This window comes from Melanostigma gelatinosum, assembly GCF_949748355.1.
Source record: "Melanostigma gelatinosum genome assembly, chromosome: 15".
NCBI classification, from domain to species: domain Eukaryota; kingdom Metazoa; phylum Chordata; class Actinopteri; order Perciformes; family Zoarcidae; genus Melanostigma; species Melanostigma gelatinosum.
This window is the reverse complement of record NC_136648.1, coordinates 5,138,087-5,164,823: the sequence shown is the minus strand read 5'-3', so window position 1 is coordinate 5,164,823 and position 26,737 is coordinate 5,138,087. Positions and strand designations below refer to the sequence as shown.

General features: G+C 42.7%; 4 protein-coding genes across 7 annotated transcripts; 3 read left to right on the top strand and 1 right to left on the bottom strand.

The window, feature by feature from the left end:
• Nucleotides 1–1,417: 1,417 nt before the first annotated feature.
• On the top strand, nt 1,418–11,054 carry prkacbb (protein kinase, cAMP-dependent, catalytic, beta b). The gene is made up of 10 exons (XM_079285336.1): nt 1,418–1,630; nt 5,600–5,661; nt 5,737–5,865; nt 6,128–6,226; nt 6,314–6,396; nt 6,501–6,627; nt 6,730–6,825; nt 7,513–7,635; nt 7,754–7,918; nt 9,514–11,054. Exons 1-10 carry the CDS (start codon nt 1,585–1,587, stop codon nt 9,637–9,639), a joined length of 1,056 nt encoding a protein of 351 aa, XP_079141462.1. The 5' UTR covers nt 1,418–1,584; the 3' UTR covers nt 9,640–11,054.
• Nucleotides 11,055–11,547: 493 nt separating this feature from the next.
• On the top strand, nt 11,548–13,404 carry exosc4 (exosome component 4). Its single transcript, XM_079285645.1, has 3 exons — nt 11,548–11,738; nt 12,554–12,760; nt 12,865–13,404. The coding sequence occupies exons 1-3, from the start codon at nt 11,568–11,570 to the stop codon at nt 13,222–13,224; spliced, it is 738 nt and encodes a 245-aa protein (XP_079141771.1). The 5' UTR covers nt 11,548–11,567; the 3' UTR covers nt 13,225–13,404.
• A 471-nt stretch (nt 13,405–13,875) lies between these two features.
• gpaa1 (glycosylphosphatidylinositol anchor attachment 1) lies at nt 13,876–18,873 on the top strand. 2 transcript variants are annotated; one of them, XM_079285472.1, is made up of 13 exons: nt 13,876–13,933; nt 14,222–14,336; nt 14,472–14,651; nt 14,901–15,012; nt 15,120–15,267; nt 15,360–15,461; nt 15,558–15,754; nt 15,878–16,074; nt 16,186–16,339; nt 16,495–16,566; nt 16,646–16,842; nt 17,267–17,437; nt 17,530–18,873. In XM_079285472.1, the coding sequence occupies exons 2-13, from the start codon at nt 14,263–14,265 to the stop codon at nt 17,771–17,773; spliced, it is 1,848 nt and encodes a 615-aa protein (XP_079141598.1). In that variant the 5' UTR covers nt 13,876–13,933; nt 14,222–14,262; the 3' UTR covers nt 17,774–18,873. The 2 variants fall into 2 exon arrangements, with proteins under 2 accessions (XP_079141598.1, XP_079141599.1); XM_079285473.1 differs by lacking the exon at nt 13,876–13,933 and adding an exon at nt 13,956–14,070.
• On the bottom strand, nt 14,880–26,279 carry sharpin (SHANK-associated RH domain interacting protein). Of its 3 annotated transcripts, XM_079285475.1 has the most exons (10): nt 25,848–26,279; nt 23,304–23,478; nt 22,754–22,846; nt 22,524–22,665; nt 22,347–22,437; nt 21,988–22,264; nt 21,610–21,713; nt 19,914–20,015; nt 19,759–19,829; nt 14,880–14,989 (listed from the first exon to the last, which is right to left on the bottom strand). In XM_079285475.1, the coding sequence occupies exons 1-9, from the start codon at nt 26,112–26,114 to the stop codon at nt 19,779–19,781; spliced, it is 1,302 nt and encodes a 433-aa protein (XP_079141601.1). In that variant the 5' UTR covers nt 26,115–26,279; the 3' UTR covers nt 14,880–14,989; nt 19,759–19,778. The 3 variants fall into 3 exon arrangements, with proteins under 3 accessions (XP_079141601.1, XP_079141600.1, XP_079141602.1); XM_079285474.1 differs by lacking the exon at nt 14,880–14,989 and having other exon boundaries at nt 19,127–19,829; XM_079285476.1 differs by lacking the exon at nt 14,880–14,989 and having other exon boundaries at nt 19,127–19,829; nt 19,914–20,012.
• Between the last annotated feature and the right edge of the window lie 458 nt (nt 26,280–26,737).

Sequence of the window (26,737 nt, the reverse complement as noted above, 5' to 3'; positions counted from 1 at the left end):
CTAAACATGAAATAGTGCAAGTTAAAAACTCTATTGTTTTATTTAAAAAAAATGTGAAGATATGTCTCAAATGTGAAGAATTGTTTTCTTTTTTTAACAGCTACAATATTAAAATGCAACATTTGTATGATTATACTTCTGTGCATTGCTCAAGTAACAGTAATGTATGATTGTAATGGAGTTTTTTTTTTTGTCTTTTGAGGAAAATTTGTGATATGATTTTGGGCTATAATAATATTCACAGAATTCATTCTCTAATAATTCTGGCCTATTTTTGTGTTTAGATTGTTTTAAATGTATTCCATCAACCTAAAATGAGCAATGAGTCAAATAAAGAGTGATTATTTTTGATTGTTGTATTATTACTTTTACTGAAGTAATCAGAGGACATCTAACTTGTAACTTTTGGCTTTTTAAATAAAGTTGAATTGCGATGTATTATTTATTTACTTTTAACGGTCTATTTAAATATTGTCTGTAAGTCCTTGCTTGTCAAACATAAACACGTGAACTTGTCCCTCTGTATTGCACAGAATCAAAACATATGTGCAGCTAATAAAGTGTAATTGCCAAGGGATAAAGTTGTATAGGAGCTTAAAACCACATGCTTGCTTAATACTGTACATATATGTTAGATCATAATGGCAGCTGCTTATTTACTTATGCACTTAAGTACAGTTTTGAGGGACTTTAGTATTTCCATAATTTGCTACTTTACACTTCTACTTGACTACATTTTGGAGGCAAATATAGTACTTTTTGCTACACTGCATTTATTTTAGCTGTATAAAATGATCTCCACCTTTACCAGCTGCAACATTAAAGTGAAGTACATTAATGCATCACTTATTATAATCCAGTAATATATATTATTCTGAAATGGGCCATTTTGCCTAATGAGTTACTTTTGGAACTTTTAGTTTCTTTAGATTTTTTTAAATGCAGGATTTTTACTTGGAACAAAGTACGGTATTAAAGTGGGGGTATAACCTTTTTTTTTTTTTACAAAATATACAAAATATTATTTAAAATATCTGGATACTTCTTTCACCACTTCATAGGTGGTGAAAGAACCTATCATATTAGCAGATGCATATTAGTCTTTACATCTGCAAAAACACGTTTTTGGTATCTTGACAGGACATCTCTGATGAGAGAGAGAAAGAGGGAGGGAGAGAGAGAAGGAGGGAGAGTCACAGAGAGGGAGAGAGAAGGAGGGAGAGAGAAGGAGGGAGAAGGAGAGAGAGAGCGTGTAGCTGAGTCCGAAACAGAAGTGACCGCTTGCTTCATGTCAACCGTTACAGCCGTTACTGAACTAGCAGGAGCGGAAATCTTTACCCGGGGGAAGAAGAAGAGGGGGACACACACAGAGGGAGAGCGAGAGGGGGGGGGGGGGGGAGGGTCGCTTATGAAGGGACACTCTGGACTGTATTTCCTCACGTTTGAACCGACTGCATTTTTTTTTTTTTTAAACCTATTTTGTCAAGCATCTCGGGAAATAAGAGCTGTCGGAAAAGGAAGGTTAGCTAGCCACCGCCATCTCCTCTCCTCTCTCCTCAGTCGCAGCCGTGTCTTCCACACGCCATGGGGAACGCTGCCACCGCCAAGAAGGGCAACGAGCTAGAGAGCGGTGAGTCCCTGTTGTTTTGGCCTCCATTTGTGTCCTTTTTTTGTGACATTTATCACACCTCCTCGAAGTGTAGGTAGCTACAGCCTGTTTACAACACTTGAAACTGTCCGACAGTAACGTGAAAGCAGTCCGTTATCCCACCAGCGGTACAAACACTCCATTTAGTTGACAATATAAATGCAGGAGAGTGTTTGTGTGTGTTTTTTGTTTTTTTTTGCACGTTAAAAATGACTAAAGATGCCTATAGCTAAATTAGCTAGTAGCAAGAAGACCCCGTGGATGTTGTGTGTTTTTTTCTCGGCTGCAGTGGAAGACAGCATGTAAAAGCATATCGATGAATTCTCCGTTATTGATGAGCTCACTAAAAGGCTGTTTGAATGCCAACTGGAGCACAAGAAGAATCAAGCTTGATAACCAGCAAGCCTTGCTAACTTAAGCTATGAGTGGGGGGATTAGCCCTCAGAAGGCCCCTCTGTCATTTCATTGCCTCTTGATGGAGTTAGCTCTTCAGGCCTGTACACACACACACACACACACACTCACACATATATACACACAGTTAGCCACGGCGTTGTAGTCGCTTCCTGGTCCTTTTAGGGAATGGCTAAAACGTCTCCAGGCGAGCATCACTTCATCATCTCCCCTGTGTTATCATCATCATTAACTTGTGTGAATAACAATCAGGATGTGGGTCTTACTGTATGTTTAGCTGCAGCTCAGCTAGCTGCATCAGACTGAAAACGTTTCTCTGACGTTGTTAAATCTGCAGCAATAAACCGCAAACCCCATGAGTAATTGTTATAAAAAGCTAATACACATATATATATGTATTTTATTATTAAATGAAGGCAGTGTGGGACTGTTTCAGCCTCGGGCTTCACTGCCACATTTTATTCTTGGCTACATAAACAAAGCTTTCCCTCTGTACAGCACCCTGACCAAATATGGTGAAGAAATGACAAATGCCCTCTTTCCATTCATAAAACTGGACCCACTGCTGTCTTCCCAGCATACACACACACACACACACACACACACACACACACACCCGGACACACTCAGACAAACACACTTGAATTGTGGCACTTGAGCCCCTTTTCTAATCTTGCTGTGGTCGAGGTCCACCAGGGCTCGCTTCTCACATTCAGCTCGTCATTGACCGGAGCAGCTTGTCATCAGACCGCCGTCAGAGGATAAGGGGTATTACAAGCTTTGAAAGGTTTGACGCAACTAGGCCTAGGCCTGTGTTACTTCACGCTTGTATACTTTGATGTGTGCAGCTGGTCATCATTCAGCATGTGTGATAAATCAGAAATGTTTCCCCTATACCTGGTTGTAAAGATAAAAGCTGCAGGTGTTTTTTGTTTTGCAGAAGTCATTGCATTCGATGGCCTCAAATGAGTCACTTTTTCACAGAAATTGTCAGCTACTTTCATGTATTTTTTATAATCTTATAACACATGCAAAGGACCCGTCTGTGTTACAGTAACACGCTTTGTTTGTTTTAAGTGCTGCCACTTTATGATGCAGTGAATACCTTCCTCTTGGATTTATTGACCTGTTGAGAGAGACCAGGCACAGGGAAGAGTGCCAACCAGAGAGCCTCTCAGACAGACAGAGATGATCAGATCAGCAGCACCAGTTCCCATCCTGCCAAGCATTTCTTTTGAGTGTAACTATGATGCCTAGATACTGCGTACTGTTAAACCTGTTTAAGCTGACACCGTGCCCTGAGCTGCAGATTTGTCTGGAGTGCAGCCACTCTGACTAGACGACGTGGTTTACCTACACTGCTGTATCTCGCTTGCACAGGGAGATTAAACAGCTGCCACCGTGACACATATTTTATTTCACCGTGCCCATGTGTTGTGTTTCACACTGGTGTAACAGAACAGGCTGACATAACCCAACCTAGTTCTGCTTGCCTGGATTTTGGCATTGCTGTCAGGAAGGGTTGGAAAGCTCTGCTGGCTTTGGACCATTTGGTCCCTCAAGGCACAGTTGTGCGTACAAAGATACCTCCTATTTATTTTAACAGTACACGTCTCTGTGACTGGATGAGGGATGTTAAGGCATTTTAGATTACATTTTTTGTCATTGTCAATTTATCTGCGGGTTATTTTCTTGCTTAATTAGATCTATGATGCTTAATCAATTAGTCGGTCGTTAGGAAATTAATCAACAACTATAACATGATTGATTAATTATGTCATGTTTCAACTGACAAACAATTGATTATTCCAGCATCGCAAATGTAAATATTTGCAGATGTTCTCTGATTTACATCATTGCAAATGTAATATCTTTGGTGGCGAGGTCGGCTGGTATCATCATCTTTGGTTCTGGAAAAATGTTCTGTGTTAGACATTCTGACCTTTCATATAAAGAATGAACAATCAATAAAATAAAAGTCAGGTTAATCAACAACGAAAATAGTTGTTAGAAAGAAAAGCAGCAACTCCTCACAATCAGGAAGCTGACACTTGGATGCTTGTAAAATCAATATAGTTGTGGATTGTTTTACTGTCGATTACTAATTGTTTTAGCTCTATGTTTCTCAAAGCAGTCATCACGATATGATATTTTACTACTGGATTATTGCAGAAAATAATCTCTGTGGCAAACAAACCTTTATGATGCATGTCATGAACGCTAACCACAAGGCACAGACTAGTCGGCCTGATGACGTTGTGTAGTCTCATTGAGCCACTTGCTAGCAACCGCGAAAGATAAAAAATTCCCGAGAGGGGTATTTACTGACGTGTTTTACGTTGTAGAAGAAAACATTAACATCTCTAAAGCTTGTGTTTACCACAGACCTTATTATAAGCTTCTGACTAAAACCAGATCAAAAAGAACACATTGACTTCAAGACGAGGGAACCAGAAGGTTTCAGACTCATTCTCTATTTTTCAAAACTATTTTAGTGAGAGAAGTGGACAGATTAAGGTGCAGGTCCACGTCATAAGCTTCAGCAACGTTTCACGCTTTGTAGTATAATGTAGTCTTCAAATGTTTTGTTCTCCAGAATGCAGCGCTATCTTGTCCATCTGACCTAATATGCTCCAATGACTTGCTGCTACTTGGCGTTTTGGTACACCTGTTCTTCACTTACCTCAGCAGACAGTCAGTCGCCGGTTAAATTCCTCTGGTGAATGTCAACTCTGTTTTCATACCTGTCGCTCGTACTCACTACATACCCTGTTTGTTGACGTGTTACACCTGTTGTTATGTACATGAACTGTATTTCTCTCTGTCTTTCTCTTCCGTATCATCCCATCCGTGTGGGTGATTGTTCCTGCAAAATCTTGGTGATCAATAGAGACGTTTGGTATGCTCATTCCTCCAAAAGATGACCGCAGCGCCAATGGTCTCTACTTGCTAGATGCGCTTGCTTGTTATTGTGTGCTTTGATAATAAGTCCGTGTTTCTGTTATCCACATTCTCTCAATCTGGATTTCACATACATTGGTTTGTCTTTAATTTAAAAAAAATTGAATGCTGTGTTTAATAGCCTTTTCCCAAACTGTATCAAGTGATGCACAAGATGCTCAGATAAACTTACCCTGTAATTCTGCGTGTTGTGTTGTGTGTGGCCCCTCTTCCCTTTTGAACAAGGCTACTAAATACCAGTAACAGATTTACTGAGTGTCTTGGCATGCGTCACTCGTCTGCCTGTCCTCAATGTTGTTGTCTTGTGTCTGTTTTGTTGTCTTGTCATATTTTTAGTGTCCCATTTTAATGTATATCCAGATGAGAGTTGACTTTGCCCATGTTGTTCTCCGTTGATTTACAGTTTCATTTACATTTCCCACAATTCTTCCTTTCCTCTTCTAGTACGATATAGCATTTGGTCTTTTTTGCCAGTTTAATCTCAAACCCGATGTGTATTTATTAACAATAATTCAGTTTGTTTCACCAGACAAGAGCTAACTGTATCCGTCTGTGCTCTCTTTTTTCTTTTTGTAGTCAAAGAGTTTTTAGCCAAAGCCAAAGAAGATTTCTTACGGAAGTGGGAATGCCCACCACAGGTACGAAAGATGAAAACTCTCATATTTTTGGTGGCTGCGTCCACAGAATAAACGAAGGCGTTGTTGTTTTCACAGAGCACGACGTGCCTCGAGGACTTTGAGAGACTAAAGACGCTGGGTACCGGCTCGTTTGGAAGAGTCATGCTGGTGAAACACAAAGGAACAGAGCAATACTTTGCCATGAAAATACTGGAGAAGCAGAAGGTCAGTGGACGCACGTGTCCCGCCTCATGGAACATTGTCAAATACATAAAAGTGTTACCGACATGTGCAGTTAACGCTTAATACCTTCATATCTCCCTGAAGTTACACAACATTAAAACATGTTCTTGTTGACTACTAGGAGACCCAAGTTAAATAAATAAAAAACTAAAGGCTGCCTTTCCTTTCTGTGGCTGCTATCTCTGCTGCTGCAGTGAGTGAGATTGTGCCCGATAAGGTCCTCTTATCTCTTTTCATCTTTCAGGTGGTGAAGCTCAAGCAAATAGAACACACACTGAACGAGAAGAGGATATTACAGGCTGTGAGCTTCCCCTTTCTTGTCAAACTAGAGTATGCGTTTAAGGTACAGTGGGCTTTTATTTTTTAGTAATTTACGTTAATTTATACAGTTATGTAGCATGGTATAAGTGGGCTTTTTTTTTTTTTTTAGGACAACTCCAATTTGTACATGGTGATGGAATATGTTCCAGGAGGAGAGATGTTCTCACACCTAAGACGAATCGGAAGGTTCAGGTGAGTTTTATGCTGTTTCTGTGTCTCACTATTAAAGTCACCCTTTATTTCATCTTTTATTTCCCGCTGTGTGTCAATAACCACACTTTTCCCCTCCTCTGCAGTGAACCACATGCACGGTTTTATGCCGCCCAGATAGTGCTGACCTTTGAGTACCTCCATTCACTAGATCTCATATACAGAGATCTGAAACCCGAGAACCTGCTAATTGACCACCACGGTTATATTCAGGTGAGCTGGAACAACGGAAAACGCTGCTCCGTGTTACAAGTCGACACTTGGCCCATGTATTGTGTGCATATATATATATATATATATATATGCTCCTTAAAGGTGACAGACTTTGGATTTGCCAAGCGGGTAAAAGGCAGGACCTGGACGTTGTGTGGGACACCGGAGTACCTGGCGCCAGAAATCATTCTCAGCAAAGTACGGCGTTTTTTTCATTTTTTGAATGTCTGAACTGAGAGATTGTTTGATATTTTCTTTTGTCACAATGGTCACTTTTCTGTCTTTGTACTCAAACCAAAACTCCATCTTTAAAGGGCCAGCGTTTAGCATTTCAGGGGATTTATTGGCAGAAATAAAATATTCAGAGGCTCGCGTTAGTCTTGGAAAATCTGCAACCACTAGATGTATTCAAATCCTACACACTGTCCCTTTAAACACATTTTTGGGAGCAGATTTTTGTTTAGTCGTGTCGCTTTTTGTTCCTCCAAGAGATTATTAGTTAAAACATGGCCTCATGTTTAATAATGTTGAGGTTTTCCAACATAGCTACAAAAGAGTTTAAAGCAGATAAGAGCTAGTCACACTAGTTTAAGTGTCTTTACTAAAAGCCTGACGAACAATCATACGGGTCAAAAGTCACTCGACAACAACAAGAAGCACCATTTTGTTTCGTCATTTGCATCAGTCGATAATCAAAGTAGTGCAGAACAGACATTGAGGTAGAAACGTCACTTGTGTTTTTTCATACTGTACATCGTAGTAAACTTACTCCCTCGTGCGATGTGAGCCAGTTGGGAGGTTTGACGTTCCCTCTCAAGGTTTAAAGATGTCTTAACAAGGAAGTTATTCATCAGTAACAGAAGTACCTCTCTCAAATCTGCTTAGGGCTACAACAAAGCTGTGGACTGGTGGGCCCTCGGAGTCCTCATCTATGAAATGGCAGCTGGTTACCCTCCATTCTTTGCAGACCAGCCAATTCAGATCTATGAGAAGATTGTGTCCGGGAAGGTAGGCGGGCGTTTTAAATGTGGAACGTGCTTCCTACCTGACGGCTATAGTTGTGTGTACAAAACTCAGGTTTCCACTGCTGGGAGGGAATTCTAAAAACGTTATTTCTTCTTTCTAGGTACGGTTCCCGTCCCACTTCAGCTCCGACCTGAAGGACCTGTTGAGAAACCTGCTGCAGGTGGATCTGACCAAACGTTACGGCAACCTGAAGAACGGAGTCAACGACATCAAGGGCCACAAATGGTTTGCCACAACAGACTGGATCGCGATCTACGAGAGAAAGGCGAGACACATACACATTTAGCAGTGACACCAAACACTGTGAGAACAGCAAGTTAATTAGATATTGATTTACTGAGATTGATTTAGTTGTGAAACTTCCAGTTCTGCTGGCTGTGAGCCATCGGTGCCAGAAGCCATTTTGCAGGATGACAACGATAATGGAGTTCTTCGATTAATCAAAGTAGATATTTTGCTCGGGCTTGACTCTCATGGATCTGTTGATTGTGTTTAACTTCCTCATAATACAATCACAACACGGTTTGATGATCTTCACGCTGGTTCTTCCTGACCGTTCGTTTTATTGCCCTGCCTCAGTGTTGCCCCCATGCTTTGCAAGAGTTGGTGGCACAATAGCTGCTTCCACCAGACACAATGTCGTGGGACACTGTGTCTGTTTACAGCCTCTATTCAGTGAAAAGAGTTCATCTGCTTCTTGAATATTGCTGTGTGATAATATCAGGCTGTGGTTTTATTGCAGGAGGCTGTTTTACACCCATTTTCACTCATTTTCTTTTTCATCTTTACAAGGAATATTTTCATTATTGACAATTACTTAGTCTGTAAAATGTTAAACGATCGTGAAAATGATTTTGTCCGACCAAACCCAAAGAGATTGAATAAACTTTTATAAAAGATGTTTCACTATGAAAACATTTCTTAAAATTAAATAAAGTTTAAGACTTAAAACGTCCACATCTGTATTGATTTAGTGATCGGATTCATTTTATTTATCTGCAAATTTTGTAAAAATATGTTTCATTCATAATGAAACCTTGAATTTGTCCAAATTTGAAAGACATCTCATGGTCCTGAACTTTGCAAAGGACTTCAGGGGTGTTTAAGTGGATCGGCCTGCACACAAACACCTCCATGTACGCGTTTGAATCCCAGCTGAAGATCCTTCTGTATCTTTCCACCTTCATCGTCAAACACACTGCATGTTTAGTAAATACAGAGTTGAGGGAGGTGGACTGACAACTTTAGCCTCAAAGAATACGAACATTGCTTTGTACCGGGTACCGACTGCTCACAGAAATCAGACTTCTATTGTTAATAGACTGAGTTTAACCTGAGAAAAAGAAGTAAATGGTGTATTGTAGCCTCTCATTTCACATGAAGGCGGGATGAAAGGCCGGCTGTTAAATGGGGATTCGGGCAGTATGTCCTCAGAGAAAGTCATGGTGCAGCTCAGCTGTTATTTAAACAGGAAACGTGGTGAAGCTGGTTGTGTGAATGAAATGAAAGCTTGAGTGAGAAATTCAAATCCTGCATACTACGTTATCTTGCAAATAACTGCATGAAGTGGGCTTGATTGTTGGACCCACCCTCTCCCGATCCCGACGTGGCGGGAGAATGTTTCGTTTAAATGATTCTGCCCCCTTTAAGCTTTTATTCAGTGTATTTTAGCATCATTCATTCGTGCCAGTTGGACTTTAAGGTACGCTGCTGGAAGCTGTTTGAGGGTTTTCTGTTTGTCCTACATCAGAGAAATAATCACTGTGCGTTCTTTTTCATTGGCAGTGCAGATGAATAAGTAAATAATGGTTAAATAAATGTAAATCCTGCCTCTTAAAGTATGTTCTCTTGTTCTTGCAGGTGGAAGCCCCGTTCATACCAAAGTGCAGAGGCCCAGGCGACACCAGCAACTTCGACGACTACGAGGAGGAGGAAGTCTGTGTTTCTGTCACGGAAAAATGCGGGAAGGAGTTTGCCGAGTTTTAGGATGCGAGAACATGGATATATCAGGGAAATAAGGGGATCTTTGCACTCTTCTAAAGACTTGGGATGGAGCAGAGACCATCGTTTTTCAGATTTACTACATAGTCCCTTCATTCCATAAGGCTGAATGAGGTCGCCATGATCCTTGGGTGCCGATAACCTCTCACTGTCACGTACACCTGCGTATTAAAGCAGACTCACCACTCTTTTCTTTTTTTCCTCTTTTTGTACCTACCCGCAGCTCTTTATTTTTTTTTTACTTTGAAGCAGTTAGTCTTGGATGTTGTTATCCCCTTTTAAAAAATGTGATATTTTTCAATTTATGAGGAAACACTGAGACTACGGCCAATAAAAAGAGTCCACACATTGTAACTGACTCGTCTACGGCAGGTTGACACACACACACACACACACTCTCGTGTGCGCTGTAGGCTGCTCCCTGTAGACGTCAGCGATGTATATTTAATGATCTGTTACGAGTCCACGTCACATTGGCTGTTGTCAAATTCTGCCAGCTTTCAGAGGTAGCATTCGTCCTACGTGCATATCTGTCCGTTTTTTAAGACATTTGAACACGTTGAGTTTTGAAAGCATGACCAAATAGAAACCTTTGGGTGACACAAGAAGAGAGGTCCTTTCCTTTCTTTGCTTTTTGCAGAGAGCCAAGTCCCCCCCCCCCCCCACACACACACACTCACACAGACGCACAGACGCATACATCCACTGTCTTCTTGGTATTCTGACCCAGGCACAGCAAGCAATCGCAGAAAATGACAAACCTTGTTACTTGTAAAATGCAAATCAAGTTGTTTGTTTGATCCTTTTGGATCTGTCAGTTACATGTTTGTCATTTGGTATCTTAACTGTTCTTTTGTCGCTGTGTCTGAACACTATAGTCATATTGTCCCTAGATTTCAGGTCTGCTTATAAAGACCCTTTGTTATCGTGGTGTAACGGATCAGCCCTCACGGTTCGGATCACTTGTGAACCGCGGATCAATTGAGTATTTTTTTTTTTTTTCAAGCCCCAACATTGTCAGTAAAACCTTTTTTTTTTTTTTTAAGTACATCATTTGTAATGTATTAAATCAAAGATGTTTTAAAATCCGAAGAAACAGGAACGCAAATCTGCATATTTACCGTATTCTCCCTGTTGCCGCCACCCCCCCAAAACAGATTTCTTTGTTTCATTCTTATCAAAGAATGTAGATTTGCAACTTATAGGTATGCATATTTGAAGGCTTGATTTCAAGGTACAGCTTTCCTCACAATACACTGGCTAAAATAAAGACTGCTCCTTTGTATCACATGTCACCTAGTTATTGTTAAACTCATTACATCATACGTATATACATTGTGTCATATATGTTTTTATTTATACACATTAGAGATGCTAATAAATTTTATTTTTAAAGGTGTTGACGTTGTGTAACTCTCCGTGCATTGTGAGACTGACTATTTAACCACATAGAAGTTCAGAATAGTTGATAAATGTGACAAAGACACAGACTGGTATTCATTTGATGCAGGGAAGTTGATCTTAATGTGTGGTCCATGGATTTCCATGGGTAATTTTGTACCAACACATCAATTTTATCATATTTTTCACAAGAGGAGGTTCAAAATTGTACCCCAGTGGACCAAAATATATTATAATTGTACATAAAGAGTTACATAAATAGGACAACTTAATACATTCTTGTTTTCAGATCATTTTAAATTGATTGAATTGTATTTATTGATTACATTTCCTAGACAGAATGATAACTAAATGACATGCATTCTATTTGTGACATATAATCCGAACGTATTACATTTGGGCCTTTTCTCTTTCCGTAGTCCTCCCAGTGAGTGGGTGTATGGGTAATGTAGTGCATCGGCAGACACGTGGGGCGTTGCGTTGCTGTTCACCCGAACGAAGTTTGCGGAAACATGGCGGGCCTGGAGCTGCTGTCGGACCAGGGATACCGTTTAGATGGAAGAAAAGCCTCCGAGCTGCGGAAGGTTCAGGCCCGCATGGGTGTGTTCGCGCAGGCCGACGGCTCCGCGTATTTAGAGCAGGGAAACACCAAAGCTCTGGCTGTGGTCTACGGTCCGCATGAAGTGAGTAGCGACGGATGGACGGGCGCGTTAGCCGACAGTAAACGGAAAAAAACACTTAAGTATAATAGAGCAGAGCAGGCTTCATTAGCCCTGAGTGGGTAAATACACTGTGCATGTGTTAGAAGAGGGTTCGTTATTTGCATGTGTCCAAAGGAAATGGAAATAAGTTAAATGCAGGTTATTGTTGTCTTGGACAGTCTGTTAACACTTCCCATAATGCATTCATGCATATTCAGTATTTATTTATCTTTTATTATGTATTTTATAACTACAAAATACACTCCCCTGCCATCTTTATTAGTACAATGTAGTACAACAGCTCAGCCAATTTATTGTACCTTTACGAAGTCTAGGTCAAACTTTCTGTGGAGGTGTTAATTTCACACTCCTGAGGTCGTAGTTAAGTGTTGTATTTGATTCATTATGTTGAAATGTGTTTCTAAGATCTCCCCCTTCGTATTTGTTAATGATGTGGGCTAATATGATTGATATCAACCAATATAAAGTAGTCCAGCTCAACAACACTGAAAATCACTACCTCATTAACAGACATACAGTTAAATGAATACTTCTCTGATGGTGTCAATATAACCTGAACATTATTATCCTTGTCAAGGTAGAATATGGCTGCGCTGTTGATTTGGATTGCATTATACTTCACAGGTGTACCTGATAATGCTGAAATTGATATTTAACACCATAAACTGTTCCAGTTCACTGTAATTTGCCTAATTTGGGCATCATAATTTAGCATCATACACTACAATTCACATAAGCTGGTTAGTGATCATATTAAATCACCAATCAACCCCTAGATACGAGGTTCACGCAGCTGGATTCGTCACGATCGAGCTGTGATCAACTGTCAGTACAGCATGGCCACATTCAGCACAGCGGAGAGGAAGAGGAGGCCGCACGGGGACCGCAAGTCTACTGAGATGAGCCTCCACCTCAAGCAGACGTTTGAAGCCGCGGTGATGACCCAGCTCTACCCGCGCTCTCAAATAGACATCTATGTCAAGGTAAACGTTGAACAGTGAGGGGTGCATTGGTGGTGTTGGGGGTTGTAGTGTTCCCCATCTTGGGCACAATATTAATAATGACGCTCATAATTCTTTCCACACAGATTCTGCAGTCAGACGGCGGGAACTACAGCGTGTGTGTGAATGCTGCCACTCTGGCGGTGATTGACGCCGGCATCCCCATGCGGGATTACGTGTGCGCCTGCTCGGTCGGGTTCGTGGATGAGACGCCCCTCGCCGACCTTTGCTATGCAGAGGAAAGCGGAGGAGTGAGCTCGCTGGCCGTGGCGCTGCTGCCCCGGGGCGGGCAGATCGCTCTGCTGCAGATGGACGCCAGACTACATCAGGATCACTTGGATGCTCTCATCGAAGCCGCCATGACAGCTTGTAAAGGTGTGGGCAAGGTGCTGGATGAGGTGGTGCGACAGCATCTCAAAGAGGTTTCTGTGCTCTCTGGAGAGTGATGCATGGAGGAGGAGGAACATCTGGACTGTGGTTTTGGTTGCAGACTGGAAAAGTGTTATTGGACAGAATGGAGAGGAAAGATGAGAGAATCTTGGAGTGAATGTTGTTGTTTTTTTTCAGAATTCATGGCATTTATACTTTTGTACAGTATATGTGTGAAGCTAACAATAAATGAGTCAACCCTGCATAATTTGTGTGTTTGCTCATCTGTGAGTGGTTGCGTTTAAGGTACTTAGGGGTTCAATCCTCAACGAGCCACCATTAAAAACCTACAAAACATGAATACAACATAATATATGGAATTATTCATGTTTTAGAGGCTGTTCAGTGTGTGTGTACATTAGCTTTGTTTGTTAAAAGTAATAAAACCGTATTTTAAGAATTCTTTTTTGAAATTCAAAATGCAGAGCTGACATCTGTAACTGAAAATCTGAAATGGTGTATGTAAAAAAACATTAGAAAAAGCACGAATTTAGGCTTTCATGAACACATAAACCAAATGGTTAAATTATTGGGTTTCTTTGTTTTTGTGGAATTAAGCTTTTTTGTAATTGTATTTTATTTTGTTCACTATTTCTTGACCGGAAGTCAGTCCGCCGCAGTAATGTTCCCGCAGGAACAAGGAAATGGAAACATTTTTTGCAGCGGTTGCTGTAAAACAAGCCCCTCCTTTGCTTGTGGATGTGACCGGCTGTACACTGGAAAGAGGTATGTCTTTATACTGACTATGGGAAATATTTAAACAAAAACCATCCACGTAACTGTTCATCATAACCACCGTTGTAGAGGAGAAACTGTAACACATTTTACAATCTCGCGAAGCCTGCCAGGTAACTGTAACACAGGTAGCTAGCAGTAAGCTAACCACAGCTGTCAAATGCTCTGACAATGGGTGGCAGTAAATCAGCTGTATGGGAACACGTATACTTACTTGTAATATATGTATTTTAAGTGTGTAGTTGATACGTAGTGTTACGACGCGTGTGTTGACTTCAGGGTCCAGTGTGTCCAGGCTTTACGTTACAACGGACAACAACATGGGACTGCTGTCTGACCCGAACAGGAGACGGGCTTTGGTCAACCTGCTAACCCGCCTCAATGCCCCAATCTGGTGAGATTTGTGTCCGAACGAAATCTCAAATGCACCAGTTAAACGAATGCAAATGCACTTTGTTACAATACCCAATGTGCACATATACGCTTTTAACTAAATACGATTTCTGTCTTTTAATTCTCGCCATCTTAGTGTGGTCTGCTACATGGCGGGCGTGGCCTGGTTCATGGGGTTAGCGTTTGAGCCGTTCACTCTGCGGACATACATGTCAGAGAACGCCATGGGGTCCACCATGGTGGAGGAGCACTTTCCTGCGGGGGAGAGGGCGCTGGCCACGGGCAGAGAGTTCTCAGCCCATAAGAAGAAAACAGGGTAAGAAACACAATGAAGACTCAACATGAATGTAAAAGTCAGTTTATTTACTCTGATTTGCTCATGATTGGTTTCTAAGAGCATGGATCTGTGCTAAAGTCTGAGTCATCACTCTATTAATCTGAACATGTGCAAGTCTTGTCACAGTTTGATGGGATTTTAAAAGTGTCCCAGTACATTTAGCCTTCATGTAAGTCGAATATTTGCCCATATCCCACCAGTCTAATGTGACCAGTTGTTTCTCTGCAGGGGGATGCCAGTGGACTGGCTGGTGAAGACCATGCAGTCTCGAGGGCTGGAGGTGTTTACCCAGAGGTTCTCTCGCAGGCTGCCCTTTCCTGATGAAGACAAAGAGAGATACGTAAGTCTGTGATTGTGTTTTTTGCTTTCAACAAGTGATTTACATGTTTTTATATTATTCCTCTGTATATTCCATGGTTCCCTCCTCTTCTCACTTCCTCCTCTCAGATGGTAAAAGGCACGAATGTGTATGGGATCCTTCGGGCCCCGAGAGCCTCGCGGACTGAGGCCCTGGTGCTGAGTGCCCCCTGCACCCCGGGCGATAACAACAACCAGGCAGTGGGGCTGCTGCTTGGCTTGGCACAGTATTTCAGGAGTGAGTAGAAAACCCTACCGCCTCCCTCTCCATCGCTTGAATGATGTTGCCGTGTCCTTTATTGTTTTAATGACTGCTGTGTTCCTCAACAGATCAGGTTTACTGGGCCAAAGACATCATCTTCCTCGTGAATGAGCATGATCTGATTGGTATGCAGGCCTGGCTGGAGGGCTACCACCACACCAACACTACGGGTAATCACCGGCATTCACCCAGTTACAAAACACATCAACAAATATCCCCGAAAGAATTCAATCCTTCCATACAAGTGACTGTGACCGTGCACCTAGGTATGGACTGGTCTCCACTTCAAGGCCGCGGTGGTTCGATCCAGGCAGCTCTGTCCCTGGAGCTCAGCAGTGATGTCGTCACCAGTTTGGACCTGGTCCTGGAAGGCCTCAACGGCCAGCTCCCCAACCTGGACCTAGCCAACCTCTTCTACGCCTTCTGTCAGAAGATCGGAGTCCTTTGCACCACCCAGGGCAAGGTGAAGGCTTGTGATGAGATGCAGTAGACACCTGACACATTATCTGTTTGTTGAGCAGAACGGTCGGATAACTCCAGGTTGTCTCGGCTTTAACTTGTGTTTTCTCTTTGGTTGTTTCTATAGCTGCAGAGGAATGATTGGGACAGCGTGTCCGGCTACAGCCACGCAGTCCAGACCATGATGCTGATGGTGATGAAGCAGGCCAGTGGGCGGTCCTGGGGGGATCATGGCCTTTTCCTGCGATACCACATTGAGGCCGCCACCATCAAGGGCATCAACAGTTTCCGTCAGTACAAGACTGACGCCACCACCACTGGCAGGTCTGAACAAGTATTCATAATGTTTTTATGTGTTTTTATTGTGGATCTTACCTTCAGAAACTGACCCTTACTGACTGGTTTCTCTTTTTTGTGTCTCTTAATGTCCTCTAGGCTCCTGGAAGGAATGTATCGTAAGCTGAATAACCTCCTAGAGCGCCTGCACCAGTCCTACTTCTTCTACCTCATGCCGTCCCTCTCTCACTTTGTCTCCATTGGTTATTACATGCCAGCCTTCGGCCTCCTTGCCGTCATCCTGCTGCTTCGTGTATCCTTTCTCAATTCATTTACTCTGTATGATTTTTATCTAATAATACGACACAAATCAGCATGTGTGTGGACCCTGATTGCAGCCCAGTTATTAATGACGTATTGTTATTGATATGTGCTTGATTGTCATATTCACCCTTGACTATGATACAGGCCTTGGACCTGTGGGTTGAACTTGCGACTCCACCACCAAGAACAGAAGATGGAGTCGCTGACGCTGAGCAGGTCAGATAACAGAAATGAAGCTACCTGCTGATCTTGAGGCCATTAAATCAGCACTTCAATAACATCCGCTTCCTCTCAGATCTCCAGTCCGGGAGTGCTGTCCGTGCTGACTCCCCTGGTGATCAGCCATCTGACCGGAGTAGCCCTCTACACCCTGCCCATCCATTTTCAGGAGGTGGCTGTGGAACACTTCCCGGTGTCAGAGACAGAGGCCGTGGTCCTGACAGCTATTGCCGTTTACACGGCAGGCCTGGCTTTGCCTCACAACACACACAGGTAGCGTCTTAACACCGACAGCACTCTGATTCAGAGTCGTGACGTGTAGATTTCTAGGCATTGTGTTTTCGGGTTGTCAATCAGTCAACACGACGTCTATCCGTCCCATTCGCTTGAACGCGATATCTCTGAAGGGTTTTTCTTTAAATTTGAAGAATGTTTATGCTAAATATCACAATTTCACACGGATATCTAATGAGATGAAATGAAATTGCTATGAATGCTTTTTCTCAGAGATCATACCACACAAACGTCGACATTAAATATTGATATTTGAATCGTATTAACATTGAGGTTGTATACATTGAGGAATCAATGTGAGAACAGATTAAAATGCCACTAAATGCTTCACATTGTTCCTTTAAGTACACATTTTGTAAGGTGCAGAGCTTACAGAGCACTGTGATACTCTTGTCCGCTGAAGGCTCCTGACGGGTCGGGGGACCGAGCAGGGCTGGAAGGTGCTGAAGCTGGTGGCTGTGCTGTACCTGGCTGTGCTGCTGGGTTGCACCGCGCTCATCAACTTCTCCCTGGGCTTCATCCTGGCTCTCACCCTGGTGCCCGTGGCGGCCTTCGTCACACCCCACGTACCAAAGTAACGCACCCGCACGGACTCTTTGATCATTGCGGCTCTGTACCGCCACGTGTCGGTCAAGTAACCTCACTGTCGTCTTCTCCTCCCCTCAGGGCTCTGTCAGCCTTCATCCTGGTCATCCTCAGCCCAGCCTGCACGCTCCTCTTTTCTGTCTTTTTGTTCCAAGAGTTGCAGGAGATGCCGGTCAGCTTCCTGGACGGTTGGATGCTCTACCTGTCAGTCATCTCTCAGGGCATCCTGGACCACGCCCTGTACGGCTCTCTGGTTTACCCGCTCATATCCCTGCTGGTCTATCCTTGCTGGCTGCTTTTCTGGAACATCCTCTTCTGGAAGTAAATTGCAAGTCTGAAGGCTTTCATAGGGAACAAAACCCTCTGAGGTTGTCTCAGGTTTGTCTTCACTCGCGGTGTAATATGAATGACGGTTAAATCCACTGGAGAGATTTGAAAAGAAGATGAATATCTGGAGTTGCCTTGGAGCGAATGCAGTGACTCCCTTTCTTTGGCTGTTTTGTTGGTATTTCACTCTTAAAACCGTCGGGAAAACCCGGACTCTGCTCGATAAACGTGGACTGTTTTGTACTGAATATCTCACTTGCAAATATTGAAGTGGAAGAGGGGACGATCTTTTCACAAGTATAAATGTCATGGTTGGATTGATTTTGGTAAAATAATAAGTTTTATGGATGTCTTGTGAATTTCTTTGTGGTACTTAAAGTAAATGCGTTGGGTTTCTTTTAGCTCTTTTGTTTTTCAGGCAGGATGGTAATGAATGACAACAGCAGCCCGACCAACTGATGACATGAAACAGGAAACCGCTGTTGAAATGGAAGAAACTACCTGGTTGGTTGGTTGGTTGGTTGGTCGTCTGTACATCTGCATCCTTTGAACACCGCGTCACCGTATCTAACATTTTTATACTTGTTTTGATAACTTTCTTTGAAATATGTTTATTTCATATTCATTAATGCCAAATTAAAATATTGAAAAGAACTTAAATTGTAACTTCAGTATTTTTTTTTTAAATACACACATATATATAATGCGCATGTTGTGACATGTTTTGTGACACACTATGATGACTTTTGACATTTTAATAGCATACTATGCAATGGAATTTATTGAATGTGTCATACTGTACTGTGACACTTTACTACATTATTATTTTATGACTACACTGACATTTGTTTGATATTTTATGCCCTACTACTGTATACAATGACATACTACACTATGACTAAATGACATTCTAAAAGATGACCTAATTTCATGATAAGACAAACGATACGATGACTATTATCGCATAGAATACTATGACGTTCTACATGATGACTTATGAATTACAATACTATTTTACATGACTTGACATTTTTGCCACATTTTCATGACACTCTGACTTTCATAGTTTTTGCAATGTTTTACTATGGCTTTTTAATAAAAAAATTCAAAATATGCTATGCTATGATTTCTTAAATAACCCCGTCTACATTATCATATCTTTAGAAAGTTCCCTCCAGAGCTACAGAATAGTATCCGAGTGTATCCCAGACCGAGTAGTACTTCTAACTTCAGCTATTAAATCCTTTTATCTGTGAACCAAACACAATTTGTCGATCAATTACTAGAAACATGAATTATCTCAGCAGAAGGACCAATACAAACAGAATTTGTTAATTTCCATTATGTTTATTTGGCTGATGCAACTTTTTACAGTATTACTGAAAACAGATCATTCCATTGCCGTCACAAGGAATTCAGTAAAACTAGAGCAACTGGTGAAATGAACATTACTCAATGCATCTTGTTAAAAATAATACACTTAATACAATGTAAAAAAATAAAAGCACTTGACAACCCTGTAAACGCAACCCCTTCTCTTTCTGTTAAAACCAACAGGGTATCGCACAAGGCTTCACCTTTCCTCTCGCTTCACAGTCGACAGAAACTCAAAGAACAACGTTCCCTCAACTTCAGCTGCGAATGCAAAGAACTTCATCTCTCTCACCTAAAATAAATATTAGGCCATCTGTGATGTCTGCACACACACACACACCCTGTAAAATAAATAACATAGAGGTCTGGCCAAATTGAGATGTGTGTCATGGTCGTGTTCATGTAACCGGTCAAAGCTGAAGCTCTCTGTCTGCAGTTCATCGTCTGAGCCTCGACCAGCAGCTCTGTCTCATGCTACAGTGCTTCAATCGCTCCAGCAGCCAGAGGACTCTCAGTGCACTCGACAGTCGTTATGAGAGTATTTTCTTGTTTAGCATCCTCACTCTGTGTGTGTGTGTGTGTGTGTGTGAGTGAGAGAGACATGGCGACCTGAAAGTGACGATGAGCAGTCAGCTGCCGCTTGAACCGGCTTCTCCTCGATCCTCTCTCCTTCCTTTCTCCTTTGGGAGAGAACATGAGACATAAAAAGAGGGAAAATGCAACACAGAGTAGAACAGAAAGACAACGATGACGCGACGCAGTACCTGCTGGATGTGTGCGTCGGGTCTGGCTGTGGCACAGATTTCGCAGCCTGGACGGGACGGCTTGTTGATGAAAGTGCATGAGGGACAAGCCCACTCTGTCTGCTGAGAGGAGGAGAGTTGAAACTGATTCAAGAAGGAATACTTTGGCTAATTACACTATTTTAAATATTTACCCAAAATCAAACAAGCTCATGTGTGCCTTTTCTTCATATATGTCTACATTAGCATAGCTTAGCTTCATTTCATTCATCACAACGCGCACATAAAAAGGCACCCACGATTTGGTCAAAGTATGTCGGAGCAAAACTAAAATTTCCACTGAAATCAAACTTTTTTTACATTTGTGGCGCCTGCTTCGTCAACAGTGTACAGACCGCTTCATTAACAGTGTACAGACCGCTTCGTCAACAGTGTACAGACCGCTTCATTAACAGTGTACAGACCGCTTCGTTAACAGTGTACAGACCGCTTCGTTAACAGTGTACAGACCGCTTCGTCAACAGTGTACAGACCGCTTCGTTAACAGTGTACAGACCGCTTCGTTAACAGTGTACAGACCGCTTCATTAACAGTGTACAGACCGCTTCGTTAACAGTGTATAGACCGCTTCGTTAACAGTGTACAGACCGCTTCATTAACAGTGTACAGACCGCTTCATTAACAGTGTACAGACCGCTTCGTTAACAGTGTATAGACCGCTTCGTTAACAGTGTATAGACCGCTTCATTAACAGTGTACAGACCGCTTCATTAACAGTGTACAGACCGCTTCATTAACAGTGTATAGACCGCTTCATTAACAGTGTACAGACCGCTTCATTAACAGTGTACAGACCGCTTCGTTAACAGTGTACAGACCGCTTCGTTAACAGTGTACAGACCGCTTCGTTAACAGTGTACAGACCGCTTCGTTAACAGTGTACAGACCGCTTCGTTAACAGTGTACAGACCGCTTCATTAACAGTGTACAGACCGCTTCATTAACAGTGTACAGACCGCTTCGTTAACAGTGTACAGACCGCTTCGTTAACAGTGTACAGACCGCTTCGTTAACAGTGTACAGACCGCTTCATTAACAGTGTACAGACCGCTTCATTTACAGTGTATAGACCGCTTCATTAACAGTGTACAGACCGCTTCATTTACAGTGTATAGACCGCTTCATTAACAGTGTACAGACCGCTTCATTAACAGTGTACAGACCGCTTCGTTAACAGTGTACAGACCGCTTCATTAACAGTGTACAGACCGCTTCATTTACAGTGTATAGACCGCTTCATTAACAGTGTACAGACCGCTTCATTTACAGTGTATAGACCGCTTCATTAACAGTGTACAGACCGCTTCATTAACAGTGTACAGACCGCTTCATTTACAGTGTATAGACCGCTTCATTAACAGTGTACAGACCGCTTCATTAACAGTGTACAGACCGCTTCGTCAACAGTGTACAGACCGCTTCGTCAACAGTGTACAGACCGCTTCATTAACAGTGTACAGACCGCTTCATTAACAGTGTACAGACCGCTTCATTAACAGTGTACAGACCGCTTCATTAACAGTGTACAGACCGCTTCATTAACAGTGTACAGACCGCTTCATCAACAGTGTACAGACCGCTTCATTAACAGTGTACAGACCGCTTCATTAACAGTGTACAGACCGCTTCATTAACAGTGTATAGACTGCTGACATACCTGTGTTTTACTGGCTTTATTGGTATGATCATTCAGCTGCAGATTCTCCACGTCGAGGACATCCGTTATGTCCCCTGGTCTGTCGCCTCCTCCACCTGTGCTCCCTGAGGTTGACAAAAACAGTTAAAGAAACACGTTTATAGAGCTGTACTTTCCTTAGTTTAAATGTAGTATTTACAATGAGTCAGGAACTATTTGGACAGTGACATTTTTATCTGGTTTTTCTACGGCACTTCAGGGTTAAAGTCACTGTTCAGGTCCAATTCAGATGAACAACATAGGAAGGCGCTTTGACCTCTTATTATTAGTTTTAAATCCAAAGTGGGGTCACAAGACTGCCTACACTGTGACAGAAAGGGGACGTTTTGTCCAACTCACCCTGGTTGTTGTGGGTTAGCCTCGAGGGCAGGGTGCTGTAACCCCTCCAGTCTTGGGAGGTGGGGCCGTTGAGCGGTGGGGCGAGGAGGGCGCTCTCCAGGTCCTGCTGGAACAGCTGGCGGGTGACGCGGGCTTGTCGGGCGGAGATCAGGTAGAGGTACGCCGTATCGCCGTCCTTCTGCACCCCGTAGGAGGCCAGCGACCTCGGCTCGGTGCACAAGCACTGACCGATCACCCAGCGCTGCACGCGAGGATGGAAACCGTACTCGAGAAACACCTGGAGGACGAAGAGCGGGGGGGAGTTAGTGAAGGAAAACCTACGTCACCTGTCAAGTAAGGAGTTGAAAGACTTTTCTAACCTGTTGCTTGAGTGCAGCCACGGTCATGTAAGGAAAGACTTTCACTGTGACACAACAGGACGACGAAACATCCTCCACTACCACAGATAAACTGCAACACAGACACGGCAATATAAGTTTCAAAAACACAAAACCTGGTAGCAAGAAATGCTGAGCCAGACACTCCTCCCTCCTCACCTGAGCGCTCCCTCTGCGTAGCTCTTTTCAGACAGCTGAATGGCCAGCACTGCTTTTTGCCGAGCCAGAGCCGACGCGTGCTGTGAAGCGGCCTGAGCGTCGCCGGCTTCAATCGCCCTGGCGAGCTCCAAGCACAGCTCCTCTACAAAAAAAAAAAAAAACACAAAGAAGAGCGTTGAAGAGTGACATTTTTAGAGCACACAGAGAAAGAGGTGAACAGATAAACCCACCAGTGAGCGGCAGCGAGGCTGAGCTCCACTGCTCCGTAGCTGCTGCTGCGTCGTTGTGTCTGCCGTCGGATTCACATGTGTTGATATTTGCAACTGTCAAGAGGAGAAACAAGACGCGGTGTTTCAAAAGTGCCAAAAACGCTCCAGTATGAATAGATATCACATCAGTATCAGTAAAATACTTAATAGAAAGTGATGAATAGCCCTGAGATCATTCAACCTGTGTTTTTCACCAGTTAATGATATGATAAAATATTATCTGAAATAAGTTAGAATAAAAAAAAATAAAAAAAGACTAAACAATTGTTTCGGCTGGACTACATTGACTGAAAAATTCAATATAATCTGATGAAAAATGACATTTGACACGAGACTAAGCAAGACTAAAACAGAAAATAGCTGACAAAATGAAAAGAGAACATTTTGACGAAATTAAATCACTTTCCAGTCTAACAATCCGTTACATTTCCAACATCTGACCTTTTCAACAGAAAACACATCTGGTCGTGAATAAAGCAGGTCGGGCAACAAAGAAAATCGTCAAACTGACCTCGATGCGCCTCTCTCAGGGAGGACATCACCACCGTGGCCCACTCCTCGGCCTCGCGGTCGCAGCGGAAGTTGAAGCGGATGCAGTCGTGAGGCGGAGCAGCGAGACGCATCTCGTGGCAGCGAGGGGATTTGACCTCGTACTGCACCGAGCGCAGATCAAACTCTGCGATGAACTGAGAGGGAAAAACAGAAAGGAGTTCATCTCAAACGGCTCAGCTGTTAGGCATAAACAACTTCAATTAATAACTTTTACAAAAATAAAAAAACACAGAAAACATTTGTCAAAAGTCAATTAATCCAAATTCAAAAGTTCTAATTGTTTGATTTCAAGTCCAGTGGGCTTTGGAGGGCTGCAACCATTTTCATGAACGTCTAATCTGCTTATTATTTTTTCAATTAATGGATTATTGTTTCGTCTTTATAATGTCTTAAGTCTAGGGTGACATTTTAAAATGAATACTTTCATCAAACAAACAGTCAAAAATTCAAAAGATAATCCATTTACAAGCAAATCAATAGATATTCACATGCAAAAGTATCAAATACGTGCATATTAGTTTCCTGTTTGTGGACTAACCCATCAATCATCTGATCATTTTGGCTCTGAAGCATGAAGGCAGCTTTGGACATTTGCAATTCCGACCTTTTCTTCAGCATCTATTTCTATTAAATTTGTTATGAACACGGAAAACGGATAAAGTACAAAATGTGGGTGAAAACGGCAACACACTTTGCAAGAGTATTAGCATGAGAAAAGGATATAATCCCCCGACAAATGAAAAACGCATAATCTGCCCTCGAACGTTCACCGTGGCTCCATCAGGGCGCTGGAGTCTGTTGTGGGAAGAGAGAAGCAGCAAAGAGGGATTCTCCTCCTGCCGGAGAGTCTGTTTATACTCCGAAGTGATTGTGTGCGAACAGTCTGCCAGCTCAGACAGACGAGCTGAAAGAAGCTGGGATCAAAGTGAAAGTATTCAAATGAAGAAGCGTCTCAGTGTCGGGGGGGGGGGGGGGGGGGGGGGACTCTACAAAGATGAAAAGCCCAAAACCGAAGCCCGTCAGATGTTTTTTTTTGGATCACGGCAGAATAACGAATGTGTCAAAACAAAGAGAGTAAAGTTTGGAATTTGGGGAGACAGACAGTTCAATGTCAGGTCAACTTCACACACAATCAAGAACGCCCGTCTGCAGGGAATGCACAGTAATTAACCCCAATACTGAGAGAGAAGAACACTGAAATGTGTCTCAGTGGGGCTTGTTTTACCTCGGAGAGATAGTTCAGTGGGGTTGTATGAGGTACTTGAAGTATCACTACAGCAGATTGTGGTCGTCACAATCGTTTAGAGAAACAGACAGGAGGAACGGCACTGAAGCAAAGTACTGCCGTGTGTGCGCGCTGTATTTGGAATATTTTCACTGCTTTACGTTGCAGTCAGAAGCCTTTTGACGGGGAGCTGAAGCCACTACATCGTCCTCTTCAAAGCCACCAGGCTTCTTAGACAAGAACAGTCCTCCTGCCTCACAGAACACGGGCGTTGATGGTCGACCGCTGCCTCGATCCGTTTGTTTGTTTGTGTTTTAAAAGGGTTAGTTCGGATTCACCGAAGTCACACAAGCAAACTAACCAAACGTAGAACAGCAGATATTTACCACTCGCTGCAAATGAAATGTTAGGTCTGAGGGGGGCGCCAAAGGAATCGTGTGTTACATCAAGAGAGGAACGTCTGAGCTCGTCAGGCTCAGCTTCATGGTGTTATGCTTAAAAATGAACTGAATTAAACATATTATCATATTTAATATCTTGTAAAAATATTCATAATATTTTACGTAGTCACATCTTATTCATATTAATTTTATGTTCTCTGTAATATTATATCGGTGGAGGCGTCAAATAAGCCCAGTTGGCTTTTTGCCTCTTCCTGCTCTATGATATTATTCATCTCTGTTATGTTTGTTTATTTTTATTTTATTGTTTAAATTGTGTAAAGCCATCAGCATTATTACAACATGGTGAATCAGTGTTAATGACTCTGGCGATAGAAATGTGTTTTCATACACTTTTGACCAGAGTATGTAGGTGAAGCATTAGATTTTCTCAGATGATAGAAATAATTTGAAGGGACGACATCATCCTGCATATGACCAATACAAGGCCTCACCTGTAAGAACATCCTCTGATGATGTTATGATTCTAATAAACCTGAACGTGTGTTAGTTATGGGAAGACCGAAAATGAAAGTGAAACTAAAAAAAGAAAACCCTCTTAACTACAGTATTGGTAACTAAAATCAATGTCTCCATCATACAATATATCCTCAGAGTAGTTGGAGGAATGTATCGGATGGTGTGTGAATGAAATCGGGTGTGATTTTATCCCTAAATCTGAGGAGCTGGATTGTAGTGATTCATAAAATGGCGTGTTCAGGCCTTTACTGGTATAAAATATGAATGTGACTCAGGAAGGTGGTTCATCACAAGCATATGTAAGCGGGTAACGACAGCACACCTTGTAAACAACACAGGTGTACGTGTGAAATCTCACCACACTGCGGTTTCCGCTCGTGTCTCGCAGCGCCAGTCTGAACTCTCCGGCCCGGCTCGGGTCCATGCTGAGCTGGAGCCGCAGAGCCTCGCTGCCTGCTCCGGGGAGGCACAGGGGCCGGATCCCGGAATGGCACACCGAAACCCGGACTGACATTAAAACAGTACTGCAGCACGGCGTCAGCGCAGGCCCGCCGCCGCATGCAGCCTGTTGGGACGGGGCAGGGACCGGGGTCGGGGGAGCCCAGCCGCCGGAGCTGAGCGCCATGTCCGCGGACTCCAAAAAGGCAGAGTGAGGATGTCTGAAGCCCCGCGGCAGGTGTTACTGCTGCCCCGCTGCTTCTGTCTGGTTCACCGGTGTCTGAAGAGAGCGCGTTTCTTCGCGGGCAGGCTGTCGTTGTCTCCTCGCCCCGCGAATTCTTCCATAGCTACCCGACCCGAGTAGACCGGAGTGAAATAAAAACAAAACAGGAAGTGCGGCGGTACGTCTTTTATTTATGTCCGTGGAGAAACTTGGCCGTGAAACATCCGGACATAATAAAGCACTTCTCAAAAGGATTATGAAAAGTAGAACAGAAGAAAACAGCTGTCGATTAAAATCGCCACTAACATTCGTTTAAAAAACAGAATAATCATTTTTGAATCATAATGAGGCTTAATTATTGAATACAATTACACATTAATGCCCTACAATTAATCTATTTTACAATGAAGGCCACCCCAAGACAGATATGATATTCCAATGACTTTGGACTGCCATCTACACATATCCAATCTCCTTACTGGAAAAAGCATCAATTAACATATGATTTCAACAATTTGTATCCATTTTATTGTAAAAAGAAAGACATTTCACTTTTCTGTGGTTCTTTGTCTAAGTTTGTGGTACAG